The sequence below is a fragment of the Schizophyllum commune genome (assembly GCF_000143185.2).
Source record: "Schizophyllum commune H4-8 unplaced genomic scaffold SCHCOscaffold_2, whole genome shotgun sequence".
Classification (NCBI taxonomy): Eukaryota; Fungi; Basidiomycota; class Agaricomycetes; order Agaricales; family Schizophyllaceae; genus Schizophyllum; species Schizophyllum commune.
Window position 1 is genome coordinate 348,098 of NW_026089539.1, and position 27,127 is coordinate 375,224.

The 27,127-nt window shown below is 56.8% G+C and overlaps 17 protein-coding genes across 17 annotated transcripts; 9 read left to right on the forward strand and 8 right to left on the reverse strand.

The window, feature by feature from the left end:
* Positions 1-26: 26 nt before the first annotated feature.
* Positions 27-590, reverse strand: SCHCODRAFT_02564010 (uncharacterized protein; the record flags this gene model as incomplete). Its single annotated transcript, XM_050343785.1, has 2 exons — positions 491-590; positions 27-440 (listed from the first exon to the last, which is right to left on the reverse strand). Coding segments are annotated over exons 1-2 (441 nt in total), but the record flags the coding sequence as incomplete, so codon positions are not given.
* A 290-nt stretch (positions 591-880) lies between these two features.
* On the reverse strand, positions 881-1,126 carry SCHCODRAFT_02486841 (uncharacterized protein; the record flags this gene model as incomplete). Its single annotated transcript, XM_050342866.1, has 1 exon — positions 881-1,126. A coding segment is annotated over one exon (246 nt), but the record flags the coding sequence as incomplete, so codon positions are not given.
* A 570-nt stretch (positions 1,127-1,696) lies between these two features.
* On the reverse strand, positions 1,697-4,683 carry SCHCODRAFT_02662429 (uncharacterized protein; the record flags this gene model as incomplete). Its single annotated transcript, XM_050346508.1, has 9 exons — positions 1,697-2,449; positions 2,492-2,521; positions 2,555-2,584; positions 2,606-3,444; positions 3,497-3,553; positions 3,609-3,813; positions 3,841-4,071; positions 4,273-4,407; positions 4,432-4,683. The coding sequence occupies 9 exons, from the start codon at positions 4,681-4,683 to the stop codon at positions 1,697-1,699; spliced, it is 2,532 nt and encodes an 843-aa protein (XP_050201983.1).
* A 397-nt stretch (positions 4,684-5,080) lies between these two features.
* On the reverse strand, positions 5,081-5,998 carry SCHCODRAFT_02696125 (uncharacterized protein; the record flags this gene model as incomplete). The annotated part of the gene is made up of 4 exons (XM_003037604.2): positions 5,081-5,099; positions 5,151-5,521; positions 5,572-5,897; positions 5,956-5,998. The coding sequence occupies 4 exons, from the start codon at positions 5,996-5,998 to the stop codon at positions 5,081-5,083; spliced, it is 759 nt and encodes a 252-aa protein (XP_003037650.1).
* A 14-nt stretch (positions 5,999-6,012) lies between these two features.
* On the reverse strand, positions 6,013-7,534 carry SCHCODRAFT_02141598 (uncharacterized protein). Its single transcript, XM_003037603.3, has 3 exons — positions 7,257-7,534; positions 6,899-7,200; positions 6,013-6,842 (listed from the first exon to the last, which is right to left on the reverse strand). The coding sequence occupies exons 1-3, from the start codon at positions 7,471-7,473 to the stop codon at positions 6,438-6,440; spliced, it is 924 nt and encodes a 307-aa protein (XP_003037649.1). The 5' UTR covers positions 7,474-7,534; the 3' UTR covers positions 6,013-6,437.
* On the reverse strand, positions 6,021-6,575 carry SCHCODRAFT_02609328 (uncharacterized protein). The gene is made up of 2 exons (XM_050344370.1): positions 6,311-6,575; positions 6,021-6,228 (listed from the first exon to the last, which is right to left on the reverse strand). The coding sequence occupies exons 1-2, from the start codon at positions 6,370-6,372 to the stop codon at positions 6,111-6,113; spliced, it is 180 nt and encodes a 59-aa protein (XP_050201984.1). The 5' UTR covers positions 6,373-6,575; the 3' UTR covers positions 6,021-6,110.
* A 190-nt stretch (positions 7,535-7,724) lies between the features above and the next one.
* Positions 7,725-9,291, forward strand: SCHCODRAFT_02609332 (uncharacterized protein). Its single transcript, XM_050344371.1, has 5 exons — positions 7,725-8,181; positions 8,232-8,264; positions 8,318-8,628; positions 8,680-8,731; positions 8,783-9,291. Exons 1-5 carry the CDS (start codon positions 8,013-8,015, stop codon positions 9,115-9,117), a joined length of 900 nt encoding a protein of 299 aa, XP_050201985.1. The 5' UTR covers positions 7,725-8,012; the 3' UTR covers positions 9,118-9,291.
* A 616-nt stretch (positions 9,292-9,907) lies between these two features.
* On the forward strand, positions 9,908-10,916 carry SCHCODRAFT_02609343 (PHF5-like protein). Its single transcript, XM_003038944.2, has 6 exons — positions 9,908-9,937; positions 9,996-10,028; positions 10,097-10,133; positions 10,293-10,396; positions 10,601-10,723; positions 10,784-10,916. Exons 1-6 carry the CDS (start codon positions 9,919-9,921, stop codon positions 10,798-10,800), a joined length of 333 nt encoding a protein of 110 aa, XP_003038990.1. The 5' UTR covers positions 9,908-9,918; the 3' UTR covers positions 10,801-10,916.
* A 689-nt stretch (positions 10,917-11,605) lies between these two features.
* SCHCODRAFT_02609352 (uncharacterized protein) lies at positions 11,606-13,061 on the forward strand. Its single transcript, XM_003038943.2, has 4 exons — positions 11,606-12,005; positions 12,192-12,346; positions 12,431-12,666; positions 12,749-13,061. The coding sequence occupies exons 1-4, from the start codon at positions 11,837-11,839 to the stop codon at positions 12,822-12,824; spliced, it is 636 nt and encodes a 211-aa protein (XP_003038989.2). The 5' UTR covers positions 11,606-11,836; the 3' UTR covers positions 12,825-13,061.
* Positions 13,062-14,830: 1,769 nt separating this feature from the next.
* On the forward strand, positions 14,831-15,329 carry SCHCODRAFT_02564028 (uncharacterized protein; the record flags this gene model as incomplete). The annotated part of the gene is made up of 2 exons (XM_050343786.1): positions 14,831-14,933; positions 14,986-15,329. 2 exons carry the CDS (start codon positions 14,831-14,833, stop codon positions 15,327-15,329), a joined length of 447 nt encoding a protein of 148 aa, XP_050201986.1.
* A 128-nt stretch (positions 15,330-15,457) lies between these two features.
* SCHCODRAFT_02490274 (uncharacterized protein) lies at positions 15,458-16,026 on the reverse strand (the record flags this gene model as incomplete). Its single annotated transcript, XM_003037602.2, has 3 exons — positions 15,458-15,611; positions 15,667-15,843; positions 15,896-16,026. The coding sequence occupies 3 exons, from the start codon at positions 16,024-16,026 to the stop codon at positions 15,458-15,460; spliced, it is 462 nt and encodes a 153-aa protein (XP_003037648.1).
* Positions 16,027-17,192: 1,166 nt separating this feature from the next.
* Positions 17,193-17,722, forward strand: SCHCODRAFT_02141726 (uncharacterized protein). Its single transcript, XM_050341916.1, has 2 exons — positions 17,193-17,437; positions 17,492-17,722. The coding sequence occupies exons 1-2, from the start codon at positions 17,230-17,232 to the stop codon at positions 17,683-17,685; spliced, it is 402 nt and encodes a 133-aa protein (XP_050201987.1). The 5' UTR covers positions 17,193-17,229; the 3' UTR covers positions 17,686-17,722.
* A 921-nt stretch (positions 17,723-18,643) lies between these two features.
* On the forward strand, positions 18,644-20,279 carry SCHCODRAFT_02662436 (uncharacterized protein; the record flags this gene model as incomplete). The annotated part of the gene is made up of 4 exons (XM_050346509.1): positions 18,644-18,653; positions 18,948-19,251; positions 19,338-19,584; positions 19,983-20,279. The coding sequence occupies 4 exons, from the start codon at positions 18,644-18,646 to the stop codon at positions 20,277-20,279; spliced, it is 858 nt and encodes a 285-aa protein (XP_050201988.1).
* A 491-nt stretch (positions 20,280-20,770) lies between these two features.
* On the forward strand, positions 20,771-23,556 carry SCHCODRAFT_02609357 (cytochrome P450). The gene is made up of 9 exons (XM_003038941.2): positions 20,771-21,107; positions 21,172-21,250; positions 21,311-21,425; positions 21,482-21,858; positions 21,916-22,057; positions 22,106-22,589; positions 22,642-22,722; positions 22,775-22,892; positions 22,948-23,556. The coding sequence occupies exons 1-9, from the start codon at positions 20,884-20,886 to the stop codon at positions 23,122-23,124; spliced, it is 1,797 nt and encodes a 598-aa protein (XP_003038987.2). The 5' UTR covers positions 20,771-20,883; the 3' UTR covers positions 23,125-23,556.
* A 336-nt stretch (positions 23,557-23,892) lies between these two features.
* On the forward strand, positions 23,893-24,878 carry SCHCODRAFT_02488547 (uncharacterized protein; the record flags this gene model as incomplete). Its single annotated transcript, XM_003038940.2, has 3 exons — positions 23,893-23,960; positions 24,216-24,220; positions 24,373-24,878. 3 exons carry the CDS (start codon positions 23,893-23,895, stop codon positions 24,876-24,878), a joined length of 579 nt encoding a protein of 192 aa, XP_003038986.2.
* Positions 24,879-25,196: 318 nt separating this feature from the next.
* Positions 25,197-26,084, reverse strand: SCHCODRAFT_02683769 (uncharacterized protein). The gene is made up of 3 exons (XM_003037601.3): positions 25,569-26,084; positions 25,432-25,512; positions 25,197-25,379 (listed from the first exon to the last, which is right to left on the reverse strand). Exons 1-3 carry the CDS (start codon positions 25,657-25,659, stop codon positions 25,333-25,335), a joined length of 219 nt encoding a protein of 72 aa, XP_003037647.1. The 5' UTR covers positions 25,660-26,084; the 3' UTR covers positions 25,197-25,332.
* Positions 26,085-26,904: 820 nt separating this feature from the next.
* SCHCODRAFT_02474651 (uncharacterized protein) lies at positions 26,905-27,087 on the forward strand (the record flags this gene model as incomplete). Its single annotated transcript, XM_050342732.1, has 1 exon — positions 26,905-27,087. A coding segment is annotated over one exon (183 nt), but the record flags the coding sequence as incomplete, so codon positions are not given.
* Between the last annotated feature and the right edge of the window lie 40 nt (positions 27,088-27,127).

A 27,127-nucleotide genomic window follows, 5' to 3' on the forward strand; every position in this document is an offset into this window, starting at 1 on the left:
TCATTGATAGACAGCTTCGCAATGACATGAAGCGTCTTCCCGTCTATCAATGACGCCGCAACTCCCGTATACGACGACTTGAGCAGGTAATGTGTGAGCCCCTTCGCCCGGAAGAGGGCCGTCACAGTCTGGATGACTCTGGACTTCCCTGTGCCCCCTTCGCCGTATAGCAGCATGCGCAGGGGCTTCGGCGGCGCGCCTGCCAATGTCTCCTCTAGATGCCATCGTACAATGTCGTACGCTCGACGTTGGTCCTCCTTTAGCTCGTCCACGTTGAGGCCATCCAGCGCATCCGTCAAAGGATCCACATCTTCGAGAAGCATGGCCGCGCTTTCTCCTGAGCCATGGCTAGCGCCCAATGGCTCAACAGATGGCATGGCTGCCTCCCTGTGGGCGGTTGGTGCGCTCTCCAGTCGGTCATCCATGGGATGCGCGACGGCCTGCAATAACTGTAAGTGGATGTTTGAATGTGTCCTTTGATGTTACGTACAGCATTCATGAGCTTGAACTGCCTCATTTCTTCCTGCCAGCCATGCAGCCTCGCCTCCTCCCCACCTTCCGCTCGACTGACGCCTGGCGATACACCCACAAGGTGAGATACTTTCCAATGGTCTCCTAGCGACTGCTTTATAATGCCCCGCGCAGCACCAATGTAGACCGCTTCCAATGCGTGCAGCTCTTCCCTTGCGCCGCCCTTCGCTACGTCCTTCTCCAAGGCCTGCACCGTCGCTTCGGTTACGCTGGTCTCCTGAACAAGGTTCGTCATATCAACGTCCTCTGCTTCTTCCATTGCGTCGTCGCCCTCGTCGCCCGCCAGTCGATGCGGCGCTTGTCTTTCTTCTCGCTCGACAGCATCTGTGCGGTCCTGATCTGCGGCATGCTGACATTCGTGAAAGTACTGCGCGCCAGCGAGGAATCTCCGCTGTTTCGCGGTAGCAGTGTCGCAGAACTCCGCGAAGGCTTCCTTCCACGTCTGTGCTTCGCCCTTCAACTGCCGTATGTCGCGCCACGGTTTCAACAAGGTCAACATTGATGCGCAGTAGAAGTCGTACTGGTCCGGATCGTCGTTTCGAGGAAGTGGTCCACCAACAAAATTTGGCAAGTTGTTGTGGCCCTCGCTGCGCATAACTCTGGCGCGGATACCAGCGCACGCGTGCGGTTCCTGGTAGGGACTACGCTCCTGCGCCGCTCGCCCTCCCCGCGGCGTTGTACGCTCTGCGTGGGGTACATCATCGGATGTGTCCATTGCTTCATCGACGTTCGCCTCGTTGGTATCCTTCCCTGACCGCTTGCTGATGTGTGTCTCCCAGGTATCAACAAACAGGTCGACAAGACTCATCCTCTCAAGCAGTGCGCCTCGATACGCGTAGTCTGCGATCTGCGACACTGCGTAAACGTGGCCAGCGGGACTTCTGGCCAGAAGAATACTATCACCATCCTCTGTCGTCTGGGTGAATACGCTGGTTAGCTCTATTCTGCCCATTATCACTACTGCAATGAACTCACGTCCTCGCTCACAAGTGTTTGTGTTTGCACCTGTCCTGCATCGCTCCTGTTGTTTCCCTCGTGTGTTACATCGCCTTCGCCCTCTGTGCTTGTGGCCGCCGAGCGATCACTATGCATGTCATTGCGGCCAACTCGTCCTGTACTGCTTGGTGCGTTGATGAACAGTCTGAACCTTCGTCATGGCGGGTTCTTACCAGTGGAACTCAGGAAATTCTCGTCGTATGAGTCCCGCAAAGGAGCCCCAGAAGATCGTCGTATACTTGTGGGACGCGTATACGTCGCCCCATCCCATGAGGTACGACATGACCATCGGTGCTGACAGTTCTTGTTCGCTGTTGACGCTGTGAACCAGTCGAAAGAGCAAGAGTCTGTTCCGCTCCTGGATACTGTCTGTATAGTCGTCCGTGCCCGAGTGAAATGCGTGCGCTCGGGCCATGACAGCTGACATCGAATGCGTCTTTTGCTGCTTCTTCCCGGCGTATGTCGTGCAGTAGTAAGTGATGTTCCTCGTCTCCGCCCCATTTGTCAGCATTTTGATGTCATTATTGCAGCGCATGAGCACCGTGATGTCCGGGTTCCAGCCGTTCATGTACTGGAAAAGCCTCTTCATCGCCCATTTCCCTGATTCCTGAACGTAGTCCTCCTCGGCCCTCTCAAACGGTGCTCGTCGCTTGCACCGCAGGACTCCTTCCCTGTTGACCTGCAAACACCGCCTCAGCCGGCAGGTGTGCACTTGCTCCATACGGGCCACCTTCAGCTCGAACACTTCGCAGGCTTCCAGCCATTGCTCGCTCTGTGGATCAGGTGGCCGCGAATACGAAATCTCTGGCTCTCGGGGTATGGCCTTCACCGACTCGGCATCCTCCAAGCCTGGAAGGTACGCCCGGATGCATTGCTGGATGTACTTCACAACGTGCTGACGGAAGTCTAGCGAGCGAAGATGCTTTTGGAGGTCATTTGGGTTAGGAGATGCGCAAAGAAAGACGAGCATGTGAAGGTGCAGAGTCCCTCTTCCCTGCGACTCAACTGTCCCAAAGTAAGCAGCCACGTTGCCTAGTATGCCCATATTGCTCGTCGTCTTGAAGGGCGTGACGGTCACCCCAAAGAGGTCGCGAAGAATGACGCGAATGATGTAGTGAAAGAACTTGGCTGATGCGTACGGGTCCCTAGCGACGTTGACCGCCCTTGCATCTTTGTCAGGTCCCATAGTGGAGACAAAGGCGTCCATGTCGATACTGGAGTCGCCGGCGAAGAGTTGCGCAATTGGATCGTGGAGATCGCTGGGGTTAATGGTGATCCACAGGCTTGGAGGTCCCATCACCAAAGATGTTGACCATATCTGGCTTCGCAGCCTGATACGTGCCGCGTCTGTTCCCGTCACCCGTCCTGATGTTGCGTGAACATACGAGCGTAACAAGCGCACTGCAGGATCTGAGAAGCGTTCCCCCCGTCCCTCCTCTGAAACGGCCTGCTGTAACTGCTCCGAGGTGATAGACATGATGGTGCGTGCGTCGCGTTCGAATTGTTTGCGGCGCATCTGCAGCCTTGCTGACCCCAATGCTTCCCTCTTTTGAAGGATCCCGAATATTGCGAAGCTGAATGTCTCTTGACGCGCGAATCTCCGGTCGTGGTACCGCAAACACCACCGCACATGCTCACGCAATGTGACGGGGACGGGCCGCTTCTTCTCCAGGCCTCCGATCCCATGCGGAAACAAGAAGGGGTATGCCCTCTCCCAGAGATTGGCGAGTGGTTCGTCTCCCTCGGTGTTCCCCGCGCTTCCAAACTCGTTGACCGGCTGGCCGCCATGTCTCACAATGTAGCCCCCCTCCTTGCCTAGTCGCCAGAGATTGCTAAGGGCGGACATCATCGTCTCCGACGGCTTCACATGCATCATCTCCACGTCCAGTGCGCCTGAAATGTCGAAGGGGATCACCTCTAAAACACGTATATAGTGAGTGCTCCTCTATGTCAACGCCTGTTTGCTTACCGGGTTCTTGGTGCCTTCGCTCGTCTTCTCCCACACTGGTGCATCCACCGGCCCCCACTTTCGAAAGATGGTCCATGAGCTGCGTATCCTCATCTTCATCCGATCCGCTTACCATGTTTGTGTGCAGAAGCAGCCTCGCTATCAACCCCATTGTGGTCCGCGCTTGGAACATATCCACCGTGCTCCTCGTCCAATGCCCCGACGTCCATGTTCTGGAGTACGCAGGCCATAATCTCGTCCGGTACGTCATCTTCGGGTAGCAACGCTAGTCTGTCTTCGCAAAGGGTGATATCTCCAAAGTAGTTCGGATTGGTGCCCTTCAGCCGCAGAAAAGCACGACGGACTAGTTCACGACGGACACGGAACGTGCGATAAATCCAGTTCGGAGGTAGCTTGCCAGGTCCAACATATGTGACGCTCAGCACCGATGGTAGATGGCTGACTGGTCGGGGAAGCATGTCGCCGGCAACCATAGCGACAATGCCTTCCTGGTCCAACTCATAGGAGCTGACGTTCCCTCTCATCCCTCTCTGCAGCATGTCCGGATCCGATGGTGACCATAGCTTCGGCCGCAACTTGAAGACGAAGACGCGGGGGACGACGAGGGCCAGCAGTAGCTGCTCGGGAATGGTGAGCTCTTCCACCTCGTGTGGTATAGGTCCGATCCACATGTCGTTTGCCAGTGAAAACTTGGGTGGTTTGTCCCCGTCCTCTATGAGCGACCGATGGCACTCGTGACAGACGACAACACGCATATCATCTCCCGACCCGAGTACCCCCGTAGGTTCCAGAAGAGCGCCCCTGTACAGAGTGTGCTGCTCGTGCGGGATGCGCGGCTCAAGCCGATGGAGGTTGGGTACGTCGTCCAGCGGAAGCAGTGTCATCCCACAGAGTGGGTCAACGTGATCTCGCTCCCGAGCGCATACACCACACACCCACGTCTTCAATGCAGCCTGACTTGTAGCGGCATGGAATGCGATGTGGCAAGATCGGCGTTCCTCCTCCGTCGGTACGTTTAGAAAGGCACGCCAGTCCTCCTCGTCCGGGAGAGTCCTTGTTGACATTCCACTCCAGGTTGTTCCATTCCTTGATCGCTTTGGCGTGGGTGCAGCTGGGTGATTCGCGTCATTTGGTGGCCGCTTGCGTTTGTGTGCTGCCTCAGCATTCCGCCCAATACCCTTGTCCATCGCATGCTTTACCAAGGCTTCTTTGGCTTCTTCCGGCGCGTGCGCTAGCAGGTGAGCAATGAATGCATCTTTCCCAGCTTGTCGTATGAGAACCGGCGTCTTGATATGATAATTGACGGCAGCGTCTCGCAGCTCCTTGACAGTGAGCGCTCGCAGCACATTACAGGGGTCGGCCATGGTCGTCGATGGGAAGGGGGAGGTGAAGGAATCAAGATAGCTCAACCTTTGTGGTGCGACGATCACCGATCAGGATATTCACACATTTGTCCTTCCCAGTCATCATTCTCGTTGTGCGCATGATCTCTGCAATCACTGTCTTCCGCCGCTTCGTCACGCTAACTATTTACTATCCACGTAGGGTGCGTACAACAACTACAAGATAATTTACAGGGATGATCTACGCGCCACGTTGTTCTCTGGGATACGTGAGATTGAAAGGCAAACAACAACGACCTAAATGCACTCACGTAAGTCTCTCAGCTATGGGCTTCATGAAGGGGGGACGTAGGCGGCGCGAGGATTTTTGGGGTGGAACCAGGACATTGAGTCGAACGATGTCGGCGTTGAACGAATGATCATCAAGGTCTGAAAAATGGCAGTGCTTCAGGGTGAAGAAAAGCTCGACAAAAGCGCCGGGGAGGGCAGTGTGATAGTCGCGAGGGAGTATGGGTACATTGCCCGCAGAGAATGCGGGCAATGGAATGATGAGCAGACGGTGCTCATTCTCCACAAAACGATCGCACGTTTGGCGGTGGCGGAAGGTGTACTCGTCCAACGTCTTCTGCTCCTCCGAAGTTGGTGCTGTGTATTCACCATCATCCCCCACACGAAGCCTGCGCTGATAACTATAAACATCCCGCAGGAACACAACGCGGCAGTGTCACTCACCTCAAATAGCTGATGCCGAAAGCGAACGCGCCGCGAGGATGCTGCCCAGCTCCCTTTTGGACGGGTTCCTCCTGTGCTCTTAGGATCGAATCCGGGTGCCTTCATCTGCAGCTTCCGCACACATTTGCCTGCATTCCCTGTGTCGAGAGCAAAGGGCTCATACGTGGGGTGGTAGCAAGGGCGCAGCTCGCCCGTCAACTCCAGGGAGTCAAACCAGGGCCCATCCGGCAGGTCTTCGGTGGTGTGGCCGCCATCTGCATCCAGACGCGCCGTCTTGATGTCGATATACCCAAGGGCAACCAGGACAACGGGTGGCACATCCCGTCCTGGACCAAGGAGACTTGTTAGCAGAAGGTTCCCTTGATCATGCGTACGCACACACACCTGCACCAGCTTGCTCCCCATCTTTCAGTGCGACGTAGTTCATGCCTGCTGATGTTTTCCAACAGAGATGACGAAGCACTTCTCCATCGCCCAAAAAAGTGCCTGAAGGGCCATAGGGGGTAGTGCGCCACATATCATGACATTTTGTCAGGAAGTCAATGGTGCACTCGTCGGGGTGAATTGCACGAAGGGGTGCACGGCTTCGTTGTGGCAGAGGGGCCGGTGTACGTGCATATCTTGGCATCGTCGTGGGGGTGGCAGACGAGAATGGTGGTAAGCACCCCATTTCCAATAAATGATCGAGATTGAGGCTTGACTGTACAGTCCACTGCCCGTAAAATGACACATTGTCTAGACAGGACGAGGGCCGCCACCGAGCGCGACGTGAGCACGTGCACGGACCGTCACACAGATCATGGCAGTCAAGTATACGGCGTTTTATACAAGACTCTACACGGCTGCCTGACATGCTTATACCACAATTACAACCCCTTCAAGCGCTGGGCGATTGAGTAAGAAGAGCGGAGAGGGGGAAGGAGACGCCGCCGTGAGGACGCGGGGGGATCAATGATGTTGATCTGAACAATGTCCGCATTGAAGGTAGAGAAGTCGTCCGTGGTAGAGAACCGGCGGTGCTTGAGCGTGAAGGTGGCCTCAACGAATGCGCCGCACAGTGCAGCAGAATATTCTTGGGGATAAATGAGACGGCCTGCAGGCGTGTAGGCGGGAAGGGGGATGACTTGATTGGAGTGTTGCGTCTCATCCTCTAGCTCATTGGCGGCCGCGCGGTACTTCATCGGCCATCTCGAAGTGGTGAACCTCTCAAATCCGGGTGCCGAATCGCCTTCTGGAATGATGGGGCCATCACCATCCTGACGAGAAAGCGGCTGTCTAAGCGTGAGCGAAGGCGCACGTATACACAGGAAACCCCGGAAGGGCACACCTCGAACAGCTGATGACGAAGGCGGAGACTTGATCCCACACCCATCCATGACCCATACCGGAAGTTCTCATCGACATTGGGAGCGCGTTCCATCAGCTCGAAGACGTTATGTGTGGCATCGCTGGTACCGCCCATGAAGCGCTCGTGATCAGGGTGCATCGACATACGCAATTCTGCGGTCAATTGAACATCCTCCAGACAAGGTAGCTCTCCGGTGGGACCCTTGTACCCGCCATCAGGTGTGAGGTTGAATGTTGACATGGATATCAGTCCATAAGCGGTAAGGATGGCAGGTTCTTCGCCTGCTGGCGTGAAAGTTAGATCATACTGGAAGCCGGTATGATGAGCAGGCACTCACCAGGGGACTCTGCATCGTCCTTATGAACTATGTAATCAACGCAACCGTTAGACCTCCAACATAACTTTTCCTTTGCGTCTGCCGCGCCTACGTATACCACACGTCGTCCCCTAGGCAGCACAGGCGGGGTATTTATGGTGGTATGAACCTCCAAGAGATAGTCACGACGACACTGAGTGTCGCTCGCAGCCATGCCTGGGCATGGGGGAAGGACCATGGTGCGAGGACGGGTGAGGAGCAGTCGATCACTTCCTAATTTTTCGGCACGGTGGCTGCTGATCGGAAAGGACCCCATGGCTGTACATGCGTTGTCCGCGCTTGAGGGTGACCCCCAACGCCATATTCAAGAGGATAATGTATTTTCGGGGGAGCGGGCCGCCCGGACAAGTTGAACTAAGCAGCACGTGGAAGTCATCACACTCGTCACCATGTTGCGCTTCCGACTCATCACACTTCGCTTGTGTGATACCTTCCCATCCCTCATCATGACCAGGTCCCTTCCCCTGCCGTCAGCAAACTTTTGTTCGGCGAGAATGCTGTATCTCTTGGCCACTATCATCGCGGAACCTCGGCTGGTGCCCCCTTCCCGCGGCCCGTAAATTGGTTCCACGGATGTCCTTGCCGGAGAATCTGGGGCATGGTGGGCAATAAAGCAGTCTCTGCAGCGATCGGTATGTGGCATCTCAAGGGGGCGCCCTTCGCAGGATATAAAGCTGAGCGCAGCACATCTCATGATTGATCGTCACCCAACCCACCATGCCGACCATCATTGACACCGTCAAGTTGCTCAAGTCCCTATCGGACAACGCAGAGAAGGAAGCTGAGGCGAGGAACGAGGTGTACCTTGGCGTTGCCGGCCTTGCACTGAAGTACGGACAATGGCGGGACTTTGGCGCCAAGAAAATTTTCGTCTTCAAGAAAACAGGTGCGTGTCGTGCATGACATCGCGAGCTGTGACTGACTGATTTTCGGCAGTGACGGAGCTCGAGGACGGTCAAGTAGGTGAAGGTGCGTGGTCTCTACATGGTCCCTTGCTCGTGTGCTGACAAAGCGTCTCATAGGAGGCAGCAACGATGAGCCCGATCCCGTCGTTTGTGTCTGCGTCGCCCGCATCGGCGCTCAGGATACTTGGCTTGGGTCCGATGCGAACTGGACCGGGCCTTCGCAGTACACGAAGACATTCGCCCATGTCACCCTCGCGACGGGGCTGGAAAATCCGGCATCTATGCCTGAGGGCGAACCGTTTGGACCGCACTGGGGACCGGTCTGCGCGCAAGTCACCGCCATCATGCAGAGCGCTTGCGATGGGAAACCCATCACCTCGGGTGGTCCGGAGGACAGACGTCTTGTTGCCCGCCATGCGCTGTTCCAGGTCTGTTTCCAATCAGGTCTCCCAACAAGATCACTGCTGACGCTCGCCCAGGTCCTGCCCGAGGACGAAACAGAACGTCAGCAAGTGCTCACGGACATAGCCCGTACGTCCTCACATCCTCAAATCTGACTCGCGTTGCTCATGGCCTGCTCAGAGAAGCCCGCCTTCTTTGACATCAAGAACTGGCCCGTGTTCACAGACCAAGCGAAAGCCGACATCCGGGCCATATACGAGTCGCACATGATTATGCCGCTCCCCGCCTTCGACAGCGAGGAGAAGATCATTGAACCCTTGCAGTACCGCGCGGCCCTCACCGGCTCCCTCGCCATCGTCTCTTTCCGCATCGTGGGCTGGGTCTTGAAGAGGACGCGGCGTTTTCGGTGCGAGATCGTCAACATTGACGTCCTCAAGCCTTCAGATGTGGAACGCCCTAAGCGCACCACCCCTGCGTCATCGTCTCGGTCGCCTTCGAAGCGCCTGCGTGCGTAGATACACTTCCAGTATTGTTTTCTTAGCAGAGTCATAACACCGTATCTTGATCAATGACTGTTGTCATTTTATCTGTACATGTAGCATGCTCAACGATAGATGGCTGTATTCTACATGCGACGTCCTGCCTGCTTCCACGAACTTGAAGTTAATGCTCCTTCCAAAGGTGGTGGTACATCTATAGCTCATGTTGAGTACTGTGTCAATGGCGAAGGAGTACCAACTTGCCGTCATCATCTTCTTGAAAAATTTCGGTCCAGGTCGATCGCTCTGAATCTGCCAGAGGAGGGCGCAAGCGCCCAACCAAGGTAGGTGCGTCTCCGCTCGACAGCGCAAGTAGGATCGGCAGCCACGGATTGCTCAGGCTCTGACAATGTGAGGCGCACTGACAGCTTGATTTGGTACAGTCCGTACGGCTGGAGTCCGAAGGATTCGCCATGGCGGTTAGCAAGAGGTGGGCGTACAGCCACCATTGGGGACAAGTCACGGTTGGGAAATGGTGCACGTGATGTGCGTCGCAGTGGGTCCAAAGCCGTCAACAGCGCGCCGTTCTGAAACGCATCAAGGACGAAGTGCCCTTCGAATCCCACCTACACGCACCGCAGGACGCGTAGTGCAAGCAAGGTCAAGGCCGAGCGCAGCCGGCGCTTCCTCTAGTAATGGTGGTGATTCGAAACCACGAGGTAGTTCTCGAACCGTGGGCACGTGCAATGAGTCACGCATCGGAAAATCGGACCGCGTTTCCATTATTCTGCTGCAGCGTTCCCCTCGCGTAACACATCGTCTTTCGCTTGTACCACCATGTCGAAGCATCATCCGGGTATGTTGACGCGCTTTTCTTTGCTCTATGTGAGGGCTAAGCTGACCTTTCACTTTAGATCTCATTATGTGCCGCAGGCAGCCAGGCATCGGTAAGCGCGCGCTCCCTCATTTCTACAAATCAGCCATCTGGAAGCAATGACTTACACCGTCTCCTCAGCTATTGGCCGTCTCTGTGAGAAGTGTGACGGGAAGTGGTGCGTAGCTCACTGCTTCATCTAGTGCATGATCTGACTACGACTTTCATCTGCGTTTGCATGGCCATTATTCAAACGGATCAACCTACTTCTCCCTCCTACAACTTGTCTTCCCTACTCCCTTGTTCACGCGACCGCTTTTGCTTCCCCCACCTGCAGCCCCGTATGCGACTCCTACGTCCGCCCCGAGACACTCGTCCGGATATGCGACGAATGCAACTTCGGTACTTACGGAGGGCGGTGCATCATCTGTGGCTCGCCAGGTGCGTACTTTTCCCTTCCTCCTCGTATTAAAGTGACACTGACGGTCGTCCTTCCTTTTCCTCCCTAACCACCTCCCTGATACCCGTCCCGTACACGATCAACGACGCCACGACTGTGAATGTTCTCATCTCACATCCTCCTGCCATCCTCGGCCGCTCTTCCCCTACAACCTCAATACCCATACTCGCACCTCCCCTCCGCAGGTATCTCCGATGCGTACTACTGCGCCGAGTGCACAAGACTAGAAAAGGACCGCGATGGCTGCCCAAAGATCGTCAACCTAGGAGCAAGTCGTACGGATCTGTTCTACGAACGGCGCAGATTGGGTGAGTCAGCATCGTGTATTCCCCTTGAACGTCGTGTCGTCTTGCTAACGCGTCGTGCAGGGTTCAAGAAAGGCTAGTTGCGCTCGTTGGGCGCTTATGCCGGTTTTCCATGATCCCTTCTTGTACTTCTATCTGTCGTCTAATAGACTCCTTGGCGAACGCAGAGTTAGCGAGAGTCGGGTGAGCTGTGTTATCGCCAGCGTTGCGTCGCGGTCATGCGAGGAAGGTTCGCACACAGGCTGAGGTGTACCCAGGGTGTTCATTGAGAGGAAGCGCGTAGCAGGTGATCCCCTCGCGAGGTGGCAGGTGAATAGCTGAGCGAGTTCTCGGATCTGTGCATGCGTCATTGCGTGCAGACGCTGCCGTGTCCTCGCACTTCGTTGGTGCAGCTGTGAGATCGTAGTGTAAGCGCAGTGCACAGCACGCCAAGCGATGTTCGTAGCCACTGCGTCCAGTCAGTCGACCGGAAAGGTTCTTCCAGCCCTTGTCGAGACAGTCGCGTCGCGTAGTAAGGTCGCCAAAAGTCGTGCCATAGCCCTATCATAGAGGGGATTCAGATGCCACTGGGGCTGACTCCCATTGACTCCCTCCATTCTCCCGAACACTGGGGGCACAACAAAGGCTCTCCGCCGAGTCCCGCGGTCGGGCGAAGAACGCGCCCAGGCTCGGGCAGTTCAACATTCGGCAGAACCCGTTGTGACTCCCACGATCCCCACAGTCGCGAGATCGCCCTTGCGGTCGGTCTAAGCGGCCTTGTCAGCGGCCCAAGCGCCCAGTCAGCCAACCACATCCCTCGCATTCCACGCGGCCCAGGCCTCCCCAATAGACCCAAACAAGGGTGTATAAGCGTCATCCCCGGCTCAAGCGCCCCACTTTCGTGCAGCTGCTGGTCTGTACCTTGTTAGCCGCCGCCATCGGGTGCTCATGCTCGCTGTTGCTCCTCTCCCCCTTCTTGACCTCTGCGCGGCGCTGTAGTCGACGCCAGCACACCCACACCGATACTTGTTTACCCGAAGCAATCGAACGCGCTTAGTCATACGCCGGACTCCATCGTATCCGGACACTTGCATAGTCGACCGAGCCTCTAGCACACTCGAACACCAGTACCCCACCATGGCCTCCCTCGCCCGCCTCTCGCACGCCGCGCGCTTCTCGTCGCTGCCCTTCCTCTACCCGTGCTTCACGACCGCGCACGTACCGGTTAGGAGGGCGATGATGAGCGCGCTCCGCGACCTCCCGCAACACCCGCTACCGGAGACGCCAGGGAAGCAGTCGGGGAATGGTGAGTAGCTTGTTTATCGTCTCCTGGCGTGGATGCAGAGCCTCTCTTGAGGTCCCGTCTGCCCGAGTGACGCCGATCGGTGAAGTATGCAGTCGGTGCAGCACATTGTACGATCGGCAGACTTGAGCGAGGGTTACACATCCATTAGCAAGCGTACGAGTAATTAGATGCTGACCTCTTTCCTAGGCCCCGCGCGCACGACAGAGATCCGTGACCCAGAGCCTGCGGCGTCATTGTCGCCCGACGCTGGTGCGCCGCAAACCGCCGCGCCTCCCCCACCAGCACCCAGGGCCGAGCGCCCCCGGCCGCAATTGCGAGCGAAGAAGGCGGCGTTGACGATCGTGAGTGTCACTCCCCTGCCCAACACATCCCCTCCTTCTGTCTGCGCATATTATCCACCCTCGACTAACGTCATTCCACGCCAGTCCCCCACCGCCGTCGAGCGCCTCCGCACGCTCTCCAAGTCGCCCACGCCGCAGCTCATCCGCATCGGCGTGCGCAACAAGGGCTGCGCGGGCATGAGCTACCACCTCGAGTACGTCGACAAGCCGGGCCGGTTCGACGAGGTGGTGGAGCAGGACGGGGTGAGGGTGCTGATCGACAGCAAGGCGCTGTTCAGCATCATCGGGAGTGAGATGGACTGGAAGGAGGATGCGCTGAGGTGAGTGGGGGTTGTTTTTTTTGTGATGGGGGAAGGAAGTGGTGGTGGTGATGGATAAGGAGTACTGACACGATGTCCGCAGCTCGAAGTTCACGTTCAAGAACCCGAACGTGGTAGACGCCTGCGGGTGCGGCGATTCCTTCTCCGTCGGCTCATAGACCATACCCCCGGCTCTGCCGCCTCGTATAGCGGGATGTCGAGAAACGTACGTTCGCGTATCTTGGGTGCACGACGAATGCTCGTACTCTTGGCTTGCTCGAGGTTGGCAGCGCGTAGAAGTCAAGTACCTATACTCGTTTTGTAATGAGGCTCCTCAGCTCAGTTCATGTTGTATCTACTAGTACACGATATATCCTATATGCCTACAGTCGTTCGTGGACATTGAGCCAGATATTTGGGAATGTCTGCTGGGTGTGGGTGATGTGGGTGACCGTTTGACATTCCCCTCTCTTGCCAGATGCCTGGAGAGCATCGCCGTACGACTTCCGTCGCGTTGGCCTCATGCCTTCCAGTAATGCGCTCATGCCTACCAGTAATGTGCTCACCTCAGGGCTCGACGGGCGTCTTCAGACTTGTGCAGGGTCTAACGGGCGCCTACCTCAGGGTCCAGCTCGACATGAGTCGCCCGGTGTCGGGGTCCGACATGAGTCGACCGGCGGCAGGGTCCGATGTAGCGTTGCGGATGATACCTCCTGGGACCTTTGTGACCGGTACCATACCGCGGGCGACGCGGGACCCCTCCCTGACGAGGTTTCAAACCAGTTTCTTACCGGTTTTGTGGCGTTACGCGGCCTTATCACGTGATTTTTTGCTCGCGCGCCAGGCGCGCGCTCTTTGCGGTGACTTTGGTGTGGATCTCCGTGAGCACTCCCTTCGCCCTGATCGCATAGTACAGTAACATGATTCACGTATGTGATCTGACCCTCTACGCCAGCTTGTGCGCCAGGAGGTATCCAAGTAGAGAGGAATTTGCCGAGCTTTTCATGCGCGAGCAGCTCAAAGACATCACGCGCCTGGACTCGAATTGGTGGGGTAGTAACTCTAAGGTACTATCTCACCGTTTGTTGGGATGTGTTTCCCGCCGGGTTTTCAGAACGACTTTCGGGTGAGCCGGACTTTGATCCGAATTCCTTCGGCCGACTCCCCTGGTTCGCGTCATCGTTGTCATCGACATCCCCCTTCTTTCCCACGCTTGCGCTATGGTCCCAAATCACCTAAGAACACATATACCCAAGCTTTCTTGCCTCTTTCCCTGCCCCCCTCTTCCAAGCGGCTTTAACACAACTTTGGGATCCTTCCAAGAACACCTTTCTTATACATTTCTTTTGGTATGCACTCTTCCGAGCGACGCACGCGCCGCCGGAAGATCATGACACATTCGTCACACCGATCGCGACCATGTCACACCTTCACACTCCCACCACCACTCCCACTCGATGGCGCCCAGCGCCAAACGGCTGCCCCCTCAATCGCGGAGGACGATGGAGAGGGCCGGGGACTCGTACGAGCTCCCAAGGTATGTCCTAATAGCTCAATATCTATCGGTCATACTAAAGAAAATTTGAGTGTCGCTCGCTACGCGCGAGCGTCCGCGGCCCTTCAACGACCCCCCACCCCCAGCCCCCCATTCCCAATCATCGACGACCCCCGACCCCTACGTCGTCGCCGCAAGCACGCCACGAGTTAGCGAGGCACGTGGAATCCGCGCGACGACGACATCCACCCCCCTCCCCCCGGCGTGCACCCGACACCGTCGAGCTCGACGACGACGATGCTCCGACGCCAGGCCGGGCATCCGGCCCGTCCATCTGGCGCGTTCGGCCGCGCGACGTTGTGTCCTCAACCACCACCACCCCACCACCCTTGTCCCCCCGCCGCCTCCGGACTCCCCTCCCCCACTCCCTCTCCTTTGTTATACCTCGACTTTCGGCGTTTACCGCTTGACGCGACGACGAGGCCACACAAGACGACAAAAAACGCCGCATGACGACGATCCACCAGGCGTGCGAGGAGAGGGACCGCGGGTGCGTGTATACGCCCCGCTAGTCGACGTTTACTAACATTCCACTTTAATGACGCTTGGGGATGCGCGAGAACAGGCGCGCGACCTGCGCGACGATGGGCAAACACTGCCCCTCCCCGCCATCCGCCCCTCAGACCGCCCATGAGGGCGCGGGAGCTTCGCCTAGGGCCTATCACGCGCCCTAGGATGCCCCCTATGGCTTCTTTAGCCGCTACGCCCCCACCTGCGCGCTTAACGTGCGCAGGTACGGTAGTAAATTACACCCTCCCACCACCCTCTACCCCTTGCTCATGTAGAATCGCCTTCGTGGCGATTCTACGCGCCGCTGGCGGCGCATATTGCGCTACCAAACTCGCTTTTGGTGCGCCGCGTCCGAGCGCAGTCGCGATCGGCTAAGCCGACTGCGCGGGGCGGCTGGCAGCGGCGGGGTTTGCCCCCTCGACGTGCTGGATGGGTATGCGCTGCCCACTCTTTCAATAGAGAGGGCTTATTGCGTGTACCGCTGCCCCCTCGCTCCGCATCTGCGCCTCTCGAAGGTGCAGGGGCAGCGGGAATGCGCAGCCATATCCCCTCTCCTCCCCCCCCCCGTGTGCTACGTGCCGCCGCGGACGCGTCACTAGACGCGGAAGGGCGCCCGTAGCTCGGGAGGACACCCTCCTACTCTTCCTTTCCTTGACGAGCGCGTTGATCGCGGGCGAAAATTTGCAGGATGCCACTCGGCGTACGTTGAACTGCAGGACGCTGCTCGGCGGACGATGATCCATTGCTTCACGACTTGATTCGGGCGCGACGGATGAGTGGGATCGTCGGTGATGCATTGCGTCGCGAGTTGGCTGGGGGATGCTGAGGGTGACGGGCGACCTCGACGTCACGAAGCGCGTTGTCGGCGACGCGAAGCACGACGTTCGCGAAACGAAGCCGGCTCTACAACGGCAGGTCAGCTTCCTCGGGTTCGTAACTAACCCCCCTCAGCTCACCTATCGCCCCGCCCGCCGGACGACGATCTATTGCTTCGCGGGCTGGATCCCGAAGTGTCGCGTGTACACCGGGAAGGAGGCGAATGTAGCGCGTCGAGCGGGATCTTCGTGGTCCTTAAGACGTCGAACATGGTCCTTAAGAAGCCGTACGTGGTCTCGAAGACGTCGTACGTGACCCTGTGAGAATGAAGTCAGCACAGAGCAAGGAGAGCGAGGGTCACGAGCTCACCTGAATGGATCATAGCATCTGCATACAAACACAGTCGACGGAGGGTGACGAGGTGCTGAAAGCTCCGCCCGCGACTTGGAGACCGTGCGAGACGAAGCGTCGGCCAAGCCAGGACCCGCGAGGACTTGCATGCTGAGCTAGAACCGCCACGACATCGTCAGGAGAATGCTGCGGGACAACAATGAGTATAAAATTGAACTCCCAAATCAATGAGACTCACCGAGCGTGCTCGTCGAGCTGACTGCCTTGCTCGTCGAACTATGCCGGTACGCGGCACGGTCAGTCTCTGACCCTAAACCCGATCTCGTGCATTCTAACACACTATCTTCATATAGAATGATGAGATACACGTTGAAAGTGATATATCCAAGCTCTTACCCCTCCTCCCTCGCCAAGGAGGAAGCGAATTGAGGTGTGTTTGGTTGATTACTTGACCCCTTCATCTCGATTGCTCATCCACTCGCAGCCCTTCTCGTATTGCATTCCTCAAGTCATCGATAACGACGTCCTTCGAGCGTTCTTTGCGGCGCTTACCTTGCGCTTCCAGCCGCCCAAGCACATCAGCCAAGATGTGCTCCGTCAAGAGATTCAGAATTGACTCCTTGTAGCGCTCTCAAGCAGCACTTGTAAGTCACCCTTCTCATCGCTTCTTCCAACCACTTACCTCTGTGTTGTAGGTGTCGAAGAGACGAGTCGGAAAGGCTCTGACCTACGCTCCAACCCCAAGGCCGATGTCTTGCGTCCTGAAGCGAGGATACGAATTTCTCAGTGAGTCCTCGCCCCGACCTTCGTTGCCCTTCCCTTCCCTCCCCCTCCTTCCATCGCCTCCCGCTTGCACATCTCTCCTCCATACAGCTAACTGACTTGTATCCTACAGATGCCTGACTGCCTGAAGCGCCCGAGCCCGACAAAGAAGCGCTTGAGGGTCAACAGGTGCGCATTTCGCTTACGCTCGTGCTCATTTCCTCCCCCTCGTCCCACTTCCTTTCCCTTCGTTCCCACCCCTCCCCCCTCGCTCCACCCCCTTCCTCCCCCTCGCTCCACTCCCCCTCCCTGCCCTTTGCCCTTTACCCCTTCTCCCCCTCGTTCTCTCGCATCCCACCACATTCTCGCGCTGACGGCGCACAGAGCACGACCACGCGACGCGAATTGCCACGCTTTGAGAGCGAGGACGCTCACCGCGCTTCAAGAGCGAGGATGCCTCCCGCGCTTCAAGGACGCGCTCAGAGAGCAAAGGGGGAGGGAGCCAAAGGTGAGCACCCACCTTCCCTTCGCCTCTGACCCCATACTCATCTATCCCGGGATCATTCGCCTCGGAGCGCTTCGGCAAGGTCATGAAGAACGAGCTTGAGGAGGGGAGGGGAGGGAGGGGAGAAGGGTCTTCCCCCTTCGTCTCTTCCCCCTTCTCCCCTTCTTTTTCCCCTTCTCCCCTCCTTCTTTCTCCCTTTCTCTTGTATCTCGCTTGCTACGCTGCTCTGATTGTCCACAGATCACGACAACGTGAAGGCGACAGGAGGCGAAGGGGGAGGGAGTTCGGTATAGGTAAGCCCCCAGCCCCACCCTTCACCCTCGCCCCGTACTAATCTGTCTCCTCAGATCCAGCCGCTCGAGCTCGAATGGGAGCGCTTCCGCTAGAGATGAACGCACTCGAGCGCTCCGACGAGGGAATCAAGATGGGATGGGGGGAGGAGGGGAAGGGTGAGGGAGACATCTCGCCTCGGCGCTTACAGCGCCCTTTCAACTCAAATCGCTCGGAGGAAGCGGCAGGAAAGCCGATAGGTAGCTTTTAGTAGATACAGTAGTTGTGTACTAGACAAACGTAAACAATGAGAAATCATTGAGCTTACGAAAGGACGAGAGAAGGGGCTCACCCTGCGACAACACCATTGCCCGGGGCCGATACACTGTGTGAACGGGTAGCAAGACCAAGGACCTTGCTGCCAAGGTTGATGCATCAACCCCAACCTTGCGACACACCGACGCCGCGCGAAGCGCGGCGTGTCGGGGTGTCGCTGTAGAACAGATGATCGGGTGTCTGTTAGCCAGATCGGGCCTACCTATTACCCGATCAGGTTAAGTTCAAATACCGATCGAATGCCCGATCATATCCCTGGCTTTGTCAGGATACCTGTGTATGGTGTATGCCTGCTTGGTGGGGGTGGCTTCTTGATGTCTGTGATGCTTTGAAGGATCAATAGTGACCTTGCAATACACCGACGCCGCGCGAAGCGCGGCGTGTCGGTGTGTTGCTGTAGAACTGTAGGACTGTAGGACTGTAGGACTATTGAGTACATGTTTCAACTGTTCAGTCAATATGTTCTAGTTTAATTGGGCATGTATTGTAGATGAGCTGTCCATACTGCATGTTGAGCAGCCTTCACACGTGGATAGAGAACAAACATGTCAATATGAGCCTAACATATGGCAACTTGCACATATCAGGAAGAACCCCCCTGGTTAGACTACCCCACCGTACGCCACGCGAAGCGCTGGCCCTCTCTAGACCTAGTGATTGCCAAAGAATTACTCGCTGCAGGGAGCTCATCTATATCAGAGGTAAGCTACAAGAGACGACACAAACTGGAAGACCACGTCGCGGAAATACTTCCACGGCCCAACGAAGCCTGCCCGCCGCCTCAGCGCTGCGCTGCACATTGACGCCACATAATGGGTACGGTACCGTCGCCTCTCAGCCCCCTGGGGGGTCCGGTATGATACCGGTACGAAACCGGTTTCAAACCGGTAACAATGGGTGTCGGTAAGTTTCGTAAGGTATCATCCGCAACGCTAGTCCGATGCGCGGTCGGTGCCGGGCCGGCTGATCAAGGACGCGTCGCGTCGCGACGCGCCGTGTCGCAGGTTGTCTCCTGCTCTCATGTCGCCATTGGGCGCGTCCCCCTCTCATGCTCCCACTTGTGTCTGAATGAACCCTTACCGCTTCAACAAGGAGTGAGAATATCGGGGACGGTGATAATAGAGATTGCTATTTCCTATACTACCCCCGCCGATGCCACGGAGTAAACGACCTCAAGCTCAAACTCGAATACTCAAGCCCACAAGTATCCATCTCAAGGTTCTGTATCGGTCAATCTCAAGTGCTGCAAGAGGCTGCAAACGAAGGATGCGAAAGAGCTATCATCTCCCCTCGTTGTCACCTCCCGCCATGCTCACCTCTCCTTCCATTCAAGCTCAGTGCTTCTCCCTTCCCCTCTGAAGTCCGTCTACTCCTCGACGCATGCGAAGATCGATACGCAAGCATGCTCTGTCCAACTCAGAACGGAGCGCGCCCACATCACACACACAATTGTCTGCTTCAAGCTTCACAACAACCAGCCTCGCCAACTCAATGCCAACACGTCTATTCCACCGCCCTTCTATTGCTTATTGTCTCGCCGCAGGAAAGTCTTGTACTTCGTGTCTTCGACTGCTCACAGTGGGTGAGGCACCGAGGACCTTGCGACCTTATTGTCTCTCCTGCAGCTTCGACGTCAATGTTGTATTATGCGCCCACTCCTGCGGCTCGCACTGCCCAAGGTGGGCGCCCTCCGAGCATGCCACCGCTTCTCAAGACCACACCGCCTCTAGAGATCCCACTGCCTTACAAGACCTCACTGCCTCCGCAGAGCTGTGGGTCCAGCGTCCGGGTGAACCTACCAAACGCAAAATTACCGTATGCGGAATATGAACCGGTCGGCGGTCTCGTGATCGTTTCCCACGTCACAAGGTATTTCGACGTTTAGGGCGCCTCCTCCTTGCCGGACGCGTTCACCACCCCACAACTTAGAACGGCATCTCAGCCTCCCCCCCTCCCTCGCGCTGCGTCATTGCACACGAGCGGACCACCTACTCTGGCCATCCTTCAACCGAACTCTGCCGCCACACGCGGTCAAAATAATGCGCATATATCCAGGTTTTAACAAAACTCGCGTACTCGTCTATCGACTCTTCGACTCCCCTATCCATATCATGACGGGGGTCCTTGCTTTGGAGGAGGCGTTATCTCCTTTTTTTGCGACAGTGATTTTCGCTGCTTGCGCAACTCTGGCTACGCTCTTTTAGACGACATGCTCCGGAAGCACCATTATAGGACCAGGGCAGAAATCGAGAAGCCGTCAAGCTACGCGTACCTCCGTCCATCTCAGACGAACTTTTGCCCCCACGCATCGCCCTACCTGTCGCCATTCGCAAACAAGCTCTTGTCGGGAACAGCAAGAAGAGGATCATTGAGCTGCCCTTCTCCGATGACCGACATTCCCAATTGCTGAAGACGCTCGCACGACGATCTTCGCAGCCGACGCCTGACTATCTCGACAAGGACGAGTACATGTACCGGCCGATCAAGATGCTCGCCCTGCAGGTGCTTGACGTGGACGCCCTTGGCTGAGCGATCGTTGATGCTCCCACTCATAGAGCTGTCAGCATATCTGAGAACTAGCATCCCTTCCCTGCTGCCCAGCACGGCGGACCTAACAACACGACGACCGTATATCGGATGACAACGCCGATATCGTCAATGACAGGGACAGCATCTGCGTCTCTTCACCGAAGAAACCTCATCTTGAGTAATATATCCGTGCAAGTCGTAACAGTGTCGACCAGGTGTCGACAGGCGCTCCAGATGAGGTTCAAGGATCAGGATTTTTCACTTCCACCAACTTTTGGTCAGAACATCCAGTCAAGACGCAAGATCATTCAATCGCACGGTCGTTCCATCTCCGTTCTCCTCTACATACCCTACTTCGCCTCTCGACGTAGCCTCGTCCTCATTCTCACACCCAGCGTGGTCGAGGTGTGGGTCCAGCTCCATACGCTCCCACGCCGCTCGGACGAACTGCCCAAAACGTTCGCAATTGCCATATACGGATTGTTGTGCGCACTGACACGAGGCGATCAACATCCCAGTCCCTTGGAAACGGGCTGCTTATTGCCTCCCCGGCATCAGCACCCCGCTTCATCGTTCCTTCTCCCAAACCCCCATCTCGCCTCCCATGCCGTCCGCGACCGCGCTACTCGCTATGCTCTCGAATACGCGCGCGCTCGACGTCGCGACCGTCGCGCTAAAGGGCGCGGCGGTCGTCGGCTCGCTGCTCTTTCTCCGCGGCGCTGCTTACCTGTTTAACATGCTGGTCCTCGCGCCGCCGTTTGACCCGTTGCGCAAACTCCCTGGCCCCAAGGGCACCGCCCTCCAGAACCACTTTCGCCAGGTGTTGGAGTGCGTGTGCTGCGCATGTTGTCGAAGGTGCTGATGCTGACCTCGCCCGCTACTTCCCCAACAGCCCGCAGATATCGGTGTTGACGCATAGGCAGTGGACGGGGAGGTACGGGAAGATGTTCAGGTTCCATGGGTTTGGGAAGGTGCGTTGCGTCCGCGGCGCTTGAATTTGCCCCCGGCTAACCGCGTCGTCGTCCGTCTAGCACGACTATCGCCTGATGACCTTCGACCTCCGCTCTGTTTCGCATATTCTCAACAGCCCGATCTACGAAAAGCCCTGGCAGACGCGCTCCCTTTTCACCATGTTCATGGGTCGAGGTGCGTCGCGCCACACTGGAAGTATCGCTGAGATCGAGCTGACACGTGCTGCGTAGGCGTGACATCCCTGGAGGGCGCCGAGCACAAACTGCAGCGCCGGGTCATGAGCCCGGCATTCTCGCTCGCGACGACGCGCGCCATGCGCCACATCTCGCTCTTCAAGGCCGCAGAGCTGCGTGACCGCCTCCTTGGGGAGGTGCACCCCGCCTCTGCGGAGAAGGCTAGCAGCGAGCCAATTGACATCGCTCATTGGATCTCGCGCGCCGCATTCGATGTTCTTGGCCTGGCTGCGTTCGACTACTCGTTTGACGCCCTCAAGGACGAGACGGAGCCCGTATACCGCGCGTATCGCAGGATGTTCAATTTGATGGACAACGGGACGCAGTTTGGGATGCTGAAGGACCTGTTCTTCCCGTGGATTGGGGATATCTTCGTGAGTCAACGATTATCATCCTGTTATGCGCAGCTCCCGCTGACATGGGCTACACAGCCCGACGAGCGCCGGCGAACATTGAACGAGTGTCAGCGCATCGTTCGGTCGGCAGGGCAGAAGGTCATCGACGCGAAGAAAGCCGCCATCCTCGAGGACAAGATGCCCTGCGAGGATGGCAAAGACCTACTCAGCCTGATGAGTGCGTATCACTGTCTACTCGTGACGATCCTACCTAACATGTCCGCAGTCAAATCCAACCTCTCCAATGACCCCTCGAAACGCATGTCGGACGCGGACCTGCTGGACCAGATCACCGCGTTCATCTTCGGCGGGTCCGACCCCACTTTCCTCGCCATCGCCTGGTGCCTCCACATGTTGTCGCATCACCCGCAAATCCAGGAGCGCCTGCGCCGCGAGCTTGAGGAGATGGTCCCCGCGTCGCCGGTGTGGACGGAGAAGAGCATGCGCAGCGACGACATCCCCGACTCAGGGTTCGAGGAGGTGTTCCCGGCGGGCGCGGCGCAGCCATCGGAAGGGGCGGTGCGCGCTACGTGCGATGCGATTGAGCGACTGCCCTACCTGGACGCTGTGGTCCAGGAAAGCCTGAGGTTATGCCCGCCGTTCCATGGGACGATCCGGGTGGCGACGCAGGATGATGTGATCCCGGTTTCGTCCCCGGTGGTGTTGAAAGACGGGACAATCATTTTGGAGGGCGAAGGCGTGGAGATAAGGTTAGTGTTGCAGCATTGCTTGCTGCTTCTCGGAGGCTGACAATGCTTGCAGGAAGGGCAGCTACATTCATATCCCCATTGAGGGTTTGAATCAACATGAATCTATCTGGGGGGTTGATGCGAGGGATTTCAAGTATGTATATCTACCCTTCATGCTACCAGCCCCGCCTAACCTCACCTCACAGCCCCGATCGCTGGTCAAATCTGCCCGAAACTGCACGCCGTCATCCAGGCCTCCAGAACCTAATGACATTCTCCTTTGGTCCCCATTCATGTCCCGGCTTCCGCTTTGCCATATCACAAGTACGTCATTTTCTTTCCCTCTCTGCTCTGCCTCTTGCTGACCCGCTGCCCGCAGATGAAGATCTTCCTCGCGACGCTCCTCCCCCACTTCACATTTAAGCCCGCCGACGGCGTGAAGATCGTCAAGTACAACTCGATCGTCACGAAGCCGTACGTGTCGGGGAAGTGGGAGCTCGGGATGAAGATGCCCATGGTGGTCGAGCCGAGGGAAAACAGAGAAGACGACGCGTGAACGACTGCTCACGCACATATACGATGAGGACCCCGGCGGGGCGGGGCTCCTGGATGCCCGCTCGCCGCGGCGCCGTCTGCCGGCAGGGCGACGGACCGCGGGGCGCGCGGGCGTGGACGATTGGCTGTATTTTACTACTAACAACAACAACAGCAACAGGAAAGCGGGCTGCGTACCCACATCACGCACCGCACACATAACAGACTCCCTACATTCCCGAGTCCTGATGAAGAAGACGACGCGCCACGCTGTAACGACTGACTTATTCTTGCACCTGTATTTGTACGGACACGGTTACTCTATGCCTCTTGTACTCGTTTACTGTCGCTCTGTTGCTTTTGCTCTCGTATTTTACCCCCATGTAACGCTGCATCTTAGGATAGATAGATATGCCCCTATGCCACACACACTCCAGCTTGTCAGACGACGCCCATTGCGGGAAATCGGAAGATTGGTGAGGATGAGAATGGAGGTAAGTCTGAGCGCGCTGACGGTTGTGCGGTTGAGGACGTCGTCGACTGGCCTTCTCCGGTGCGGACGGATGGCTAGCGCTCGAGGATTAGCGCCTCTACGCACCAGGTACGTGCTATGTTTGTGCGTCTATAGATGTTGGTCATGCTGATGTTTTGAATAGCAGGATACGGCTCAGGTGATAGCTGGTGGCAGATCCGGGCAGAGCGGCGCTGCGTAACGCAGCGCTCGCAGCTAGGTGGGGGCTATAAAGGTCGTTCGAGTCTAGCTATGGTCCGAGCACCTTTCCATCCCACCATGGCTGCCAATATCCCGACTGCTGGATCGTTGAAGCTGGGCGTGGCGATGAAGACGCTTGTGGTCTTGTAATAGCCAGATCCCATTCTCGGGAGTCCTTGATTAGCTGAAAGTTGCCTCTGTCAGCGGTGACTCCTTCAGCGCAACCGACAAGCGCGAACTTGATGCGACGTACTCTGCGGAGGATAGGACTTGGGTGAGTACAGAGTCCTCTGGATAGCTTACTTGACTGATACATCGTCGAAATCAGGTTGACTTCGTCAAGACGCACCCTCGTCTACGAAACCCCACAATCCGCAACTTCGCCTACCCACACGCGACAGCAGCAGTCGACCTCGGCAGGGAGCTAGATAAGTTCCTTGCGGTATACCCGCCGGGTTCGCAAGAGGAAGCGTTGAACCCAGACACGACCACCTACGGTGAGCGCGCGATCCTTCTGCGGGTGGACTTGCGTACTGATCACCCCACGCCGTATCCCAGCATTCTACTTTGGCATCAACGACTGCGACACGGTGCTGGCGGAGGATGTCGAGGCCCCCATTGACAAGGTCCTGGCTGCCGTGCGCAAGCTGCACGAAGAGTATGGTGCCAAGCATTTCGTTCTCATGGACGTCCCGCCGCTCGAGCGCGCGCCGGAGGGTATGCAACTGAAACCATCTTTCTCTGCCTTCCCTGAACTTGACGTCTTACCTCCAGCACTGAAGCGGACACCCGAGAACAAGACCCAGGTCATCGCGGCGATGGCTGCCTGGAACCGTATCCTCCCCGTCAAGGTGGCAGAGTTCCAGCGCGCGGCGCCTGGAGTGACGCTATCCATTTTCTCCGTCCGCGACGTCTTCACTGCCGTGCTTGACGACCCAAAGAAATACGGGTTCACGAAGAACGACTTGACGGAGGTGGGCGGGGGTATATGGGCGGATGAGGTGCATGCCACGCCCGCGGTGCAGGAGATTGTGGCGAAATGGTTGATCGAAGGCAAGGCGTGAGCGGAGGGGCTGATCGACTTGGGCAAACGTCCGAGTCAATCAAGGGTTGAGAGTTATATGTGCAAAGAATCACGAGAAGTGTACAGCTACGTATCATCACTTTTACACCGCACGCCCATCGGCTGCACCACCCACGACCGCCATTTGACGCATCGTCAAGGAGGAAGGCCAGCGCGCCGTTACAACGGTAGCAGCAATTTACACTTGTGGCCGTGGCTCGCATGCGGCCATAGCAAACAGCAGTTCGGAGGTGAAAGTGTGCCTTAAGCGCTCCGCAGAGATGCGTACAGCTTTGCGAGCGGACACTCGAGTCTCGAGATCGTGCATAGCATTCCAGACTTTGAGCCATCGAGAGCGAATAAATAGCGTGCACCAATAGATAAACATCATAAATACACGCCCCGCTGCCTTCGAGCTTCCTTTCTCCTATAGGCTATAGCCGTTACTTCCTAATCTAAGCAGGGTCGCAGGTCAAAACGTTGGTCTCAGTGAAGTGGCAGTCTGCCGAACGATGTGAGCGAAGGCGGCGCTGAGGGCGAGCAGAACTACTTACAGCCATCGACCTGGCCATCGGCGGACTTGTATGAGCATGAGTGACCCTCGCCGTAGTGGTTGCTGCCGTTGCAGGCGTCGACTGTGAGTACAAGATCAGCGGCTGCTTGAGGCATTACTGGACAACTCCTGGCATACCTGGGTTGTCCGCGAGCGCGTGAGCCTGACCCGCGAGAAGGAAGACAGCGCCGAATGCGGCGAGGGTGACGGTGGAGAGCTTGAACATCATCTTGTTGGTGTGGGTGGAAGAGAAGTGCGAGGGCGTTGAAGGGCTGTAGCTGATGAGGAAAGAGAACCTTCGCGCTGGCCTTTTATACGTCCACAGCAGGCTGAAAGGACATGTCCGTAGACGCCGCGAGCCACCCTGCTACTGGGCGCTACTATAGAGGTGGAGCGTCGAGAGTTGCGGGCAAGGCTCGTGGGTCCTCGAGAGAATAGGAAGCGTAGCGACCGAGGGATGCTCTTGCGGCGTACGAGTGTCGCATAGCATAGATTACCCGCCTCTTCTATTCAGAGGTGGAGAGCAATTTCTAGCGACGAGATGGGACGGGGGAGACGAGATCAAAGCCGCTTAATGGCCTGCGTTAGAGGGGTTTGTTTGGGCGATATAGGCGTCTGAGAGCGCTGATGTGGTTTTCGTCAACTTGAACAGTGTCACTCTCAGAGTCTCAGTACTTACTGTAGTGTCACTCTATTGATTTGGAGTGCACGTGGGAGATCGCGCTCACGCGACCAAATTGTGACGCGCCAGTGACGCGTCGCGTCTCGTGGGGAACCATCGCTCGCTTTCCCGGACGAATTTGTAGCTCTTCTACGACGGTCACAACCATGGCGAAGGCGAAGGCGAAGAAGAAGTACTACGCCGTTAGAATAGGTCTTGAAGGGCCGAATATCTACTACACTTGGGAAGAGGTTGGTGCGCAGCCGAGTGCAACGATATTGAATAACCTTACTGAGCTATACCGTAGTGTAGGAAAAGAGTAAGGACACGAATTTGGACCTCATTGTTAGTTTTAGTAGTGACAGTCATAGGTACATGGACACTCTGGGGCCGTATACAAGAGCCATCCGACGATGGAGAAGGCTGAAGAGTACATTGCTCGTGCGTAGATTCTAAGTTCGTGTCATGAAGGGCACTGACACGTTGTATTTGCAGCCTTTCTGAAAAGGAAAAGCTCAACGGAACAGCCCGCACTTGAAGTGCGACCCACGCCAGAGGTCACTATCCCGAAGCCCATTCGACCGCCCGCGCCTTTGCCACCGAGATACTTCACGCCCTCGGTGAAGCTCTCCAGAACGCAACGCCAGGTTTTCAACCGCGTCAAGAAAGGTCAAAATGTCATCTTTACCGGTTCTGCTGGTAAATACGCTTGCCTTTACACCACTGCCAGTCATGACTGCGAGTCCAGGTACCGGGAAGTCGCTCCTCATGAGCGAGATCATCAGCTACAAAGGCGGAAGGACATCGACTCGCCTGGCTGTCACCGCTGCCACTGGCATCGCTGCGTGCAATATCGGTGGGACGACGATACACTCTTGGAGTGGCTACAACAAGTTCGACAAGGATCTCGCTAACAAACTTATTGGGCAGAGAAAGAAACTCCGGCAGACGCTGGATCGGTGGGAGCAGGTCGACACGTTAATTATTGACGAGAGTGAGACCGTATTATAATCGAAGCGCTGGCATCCTCCTAAAC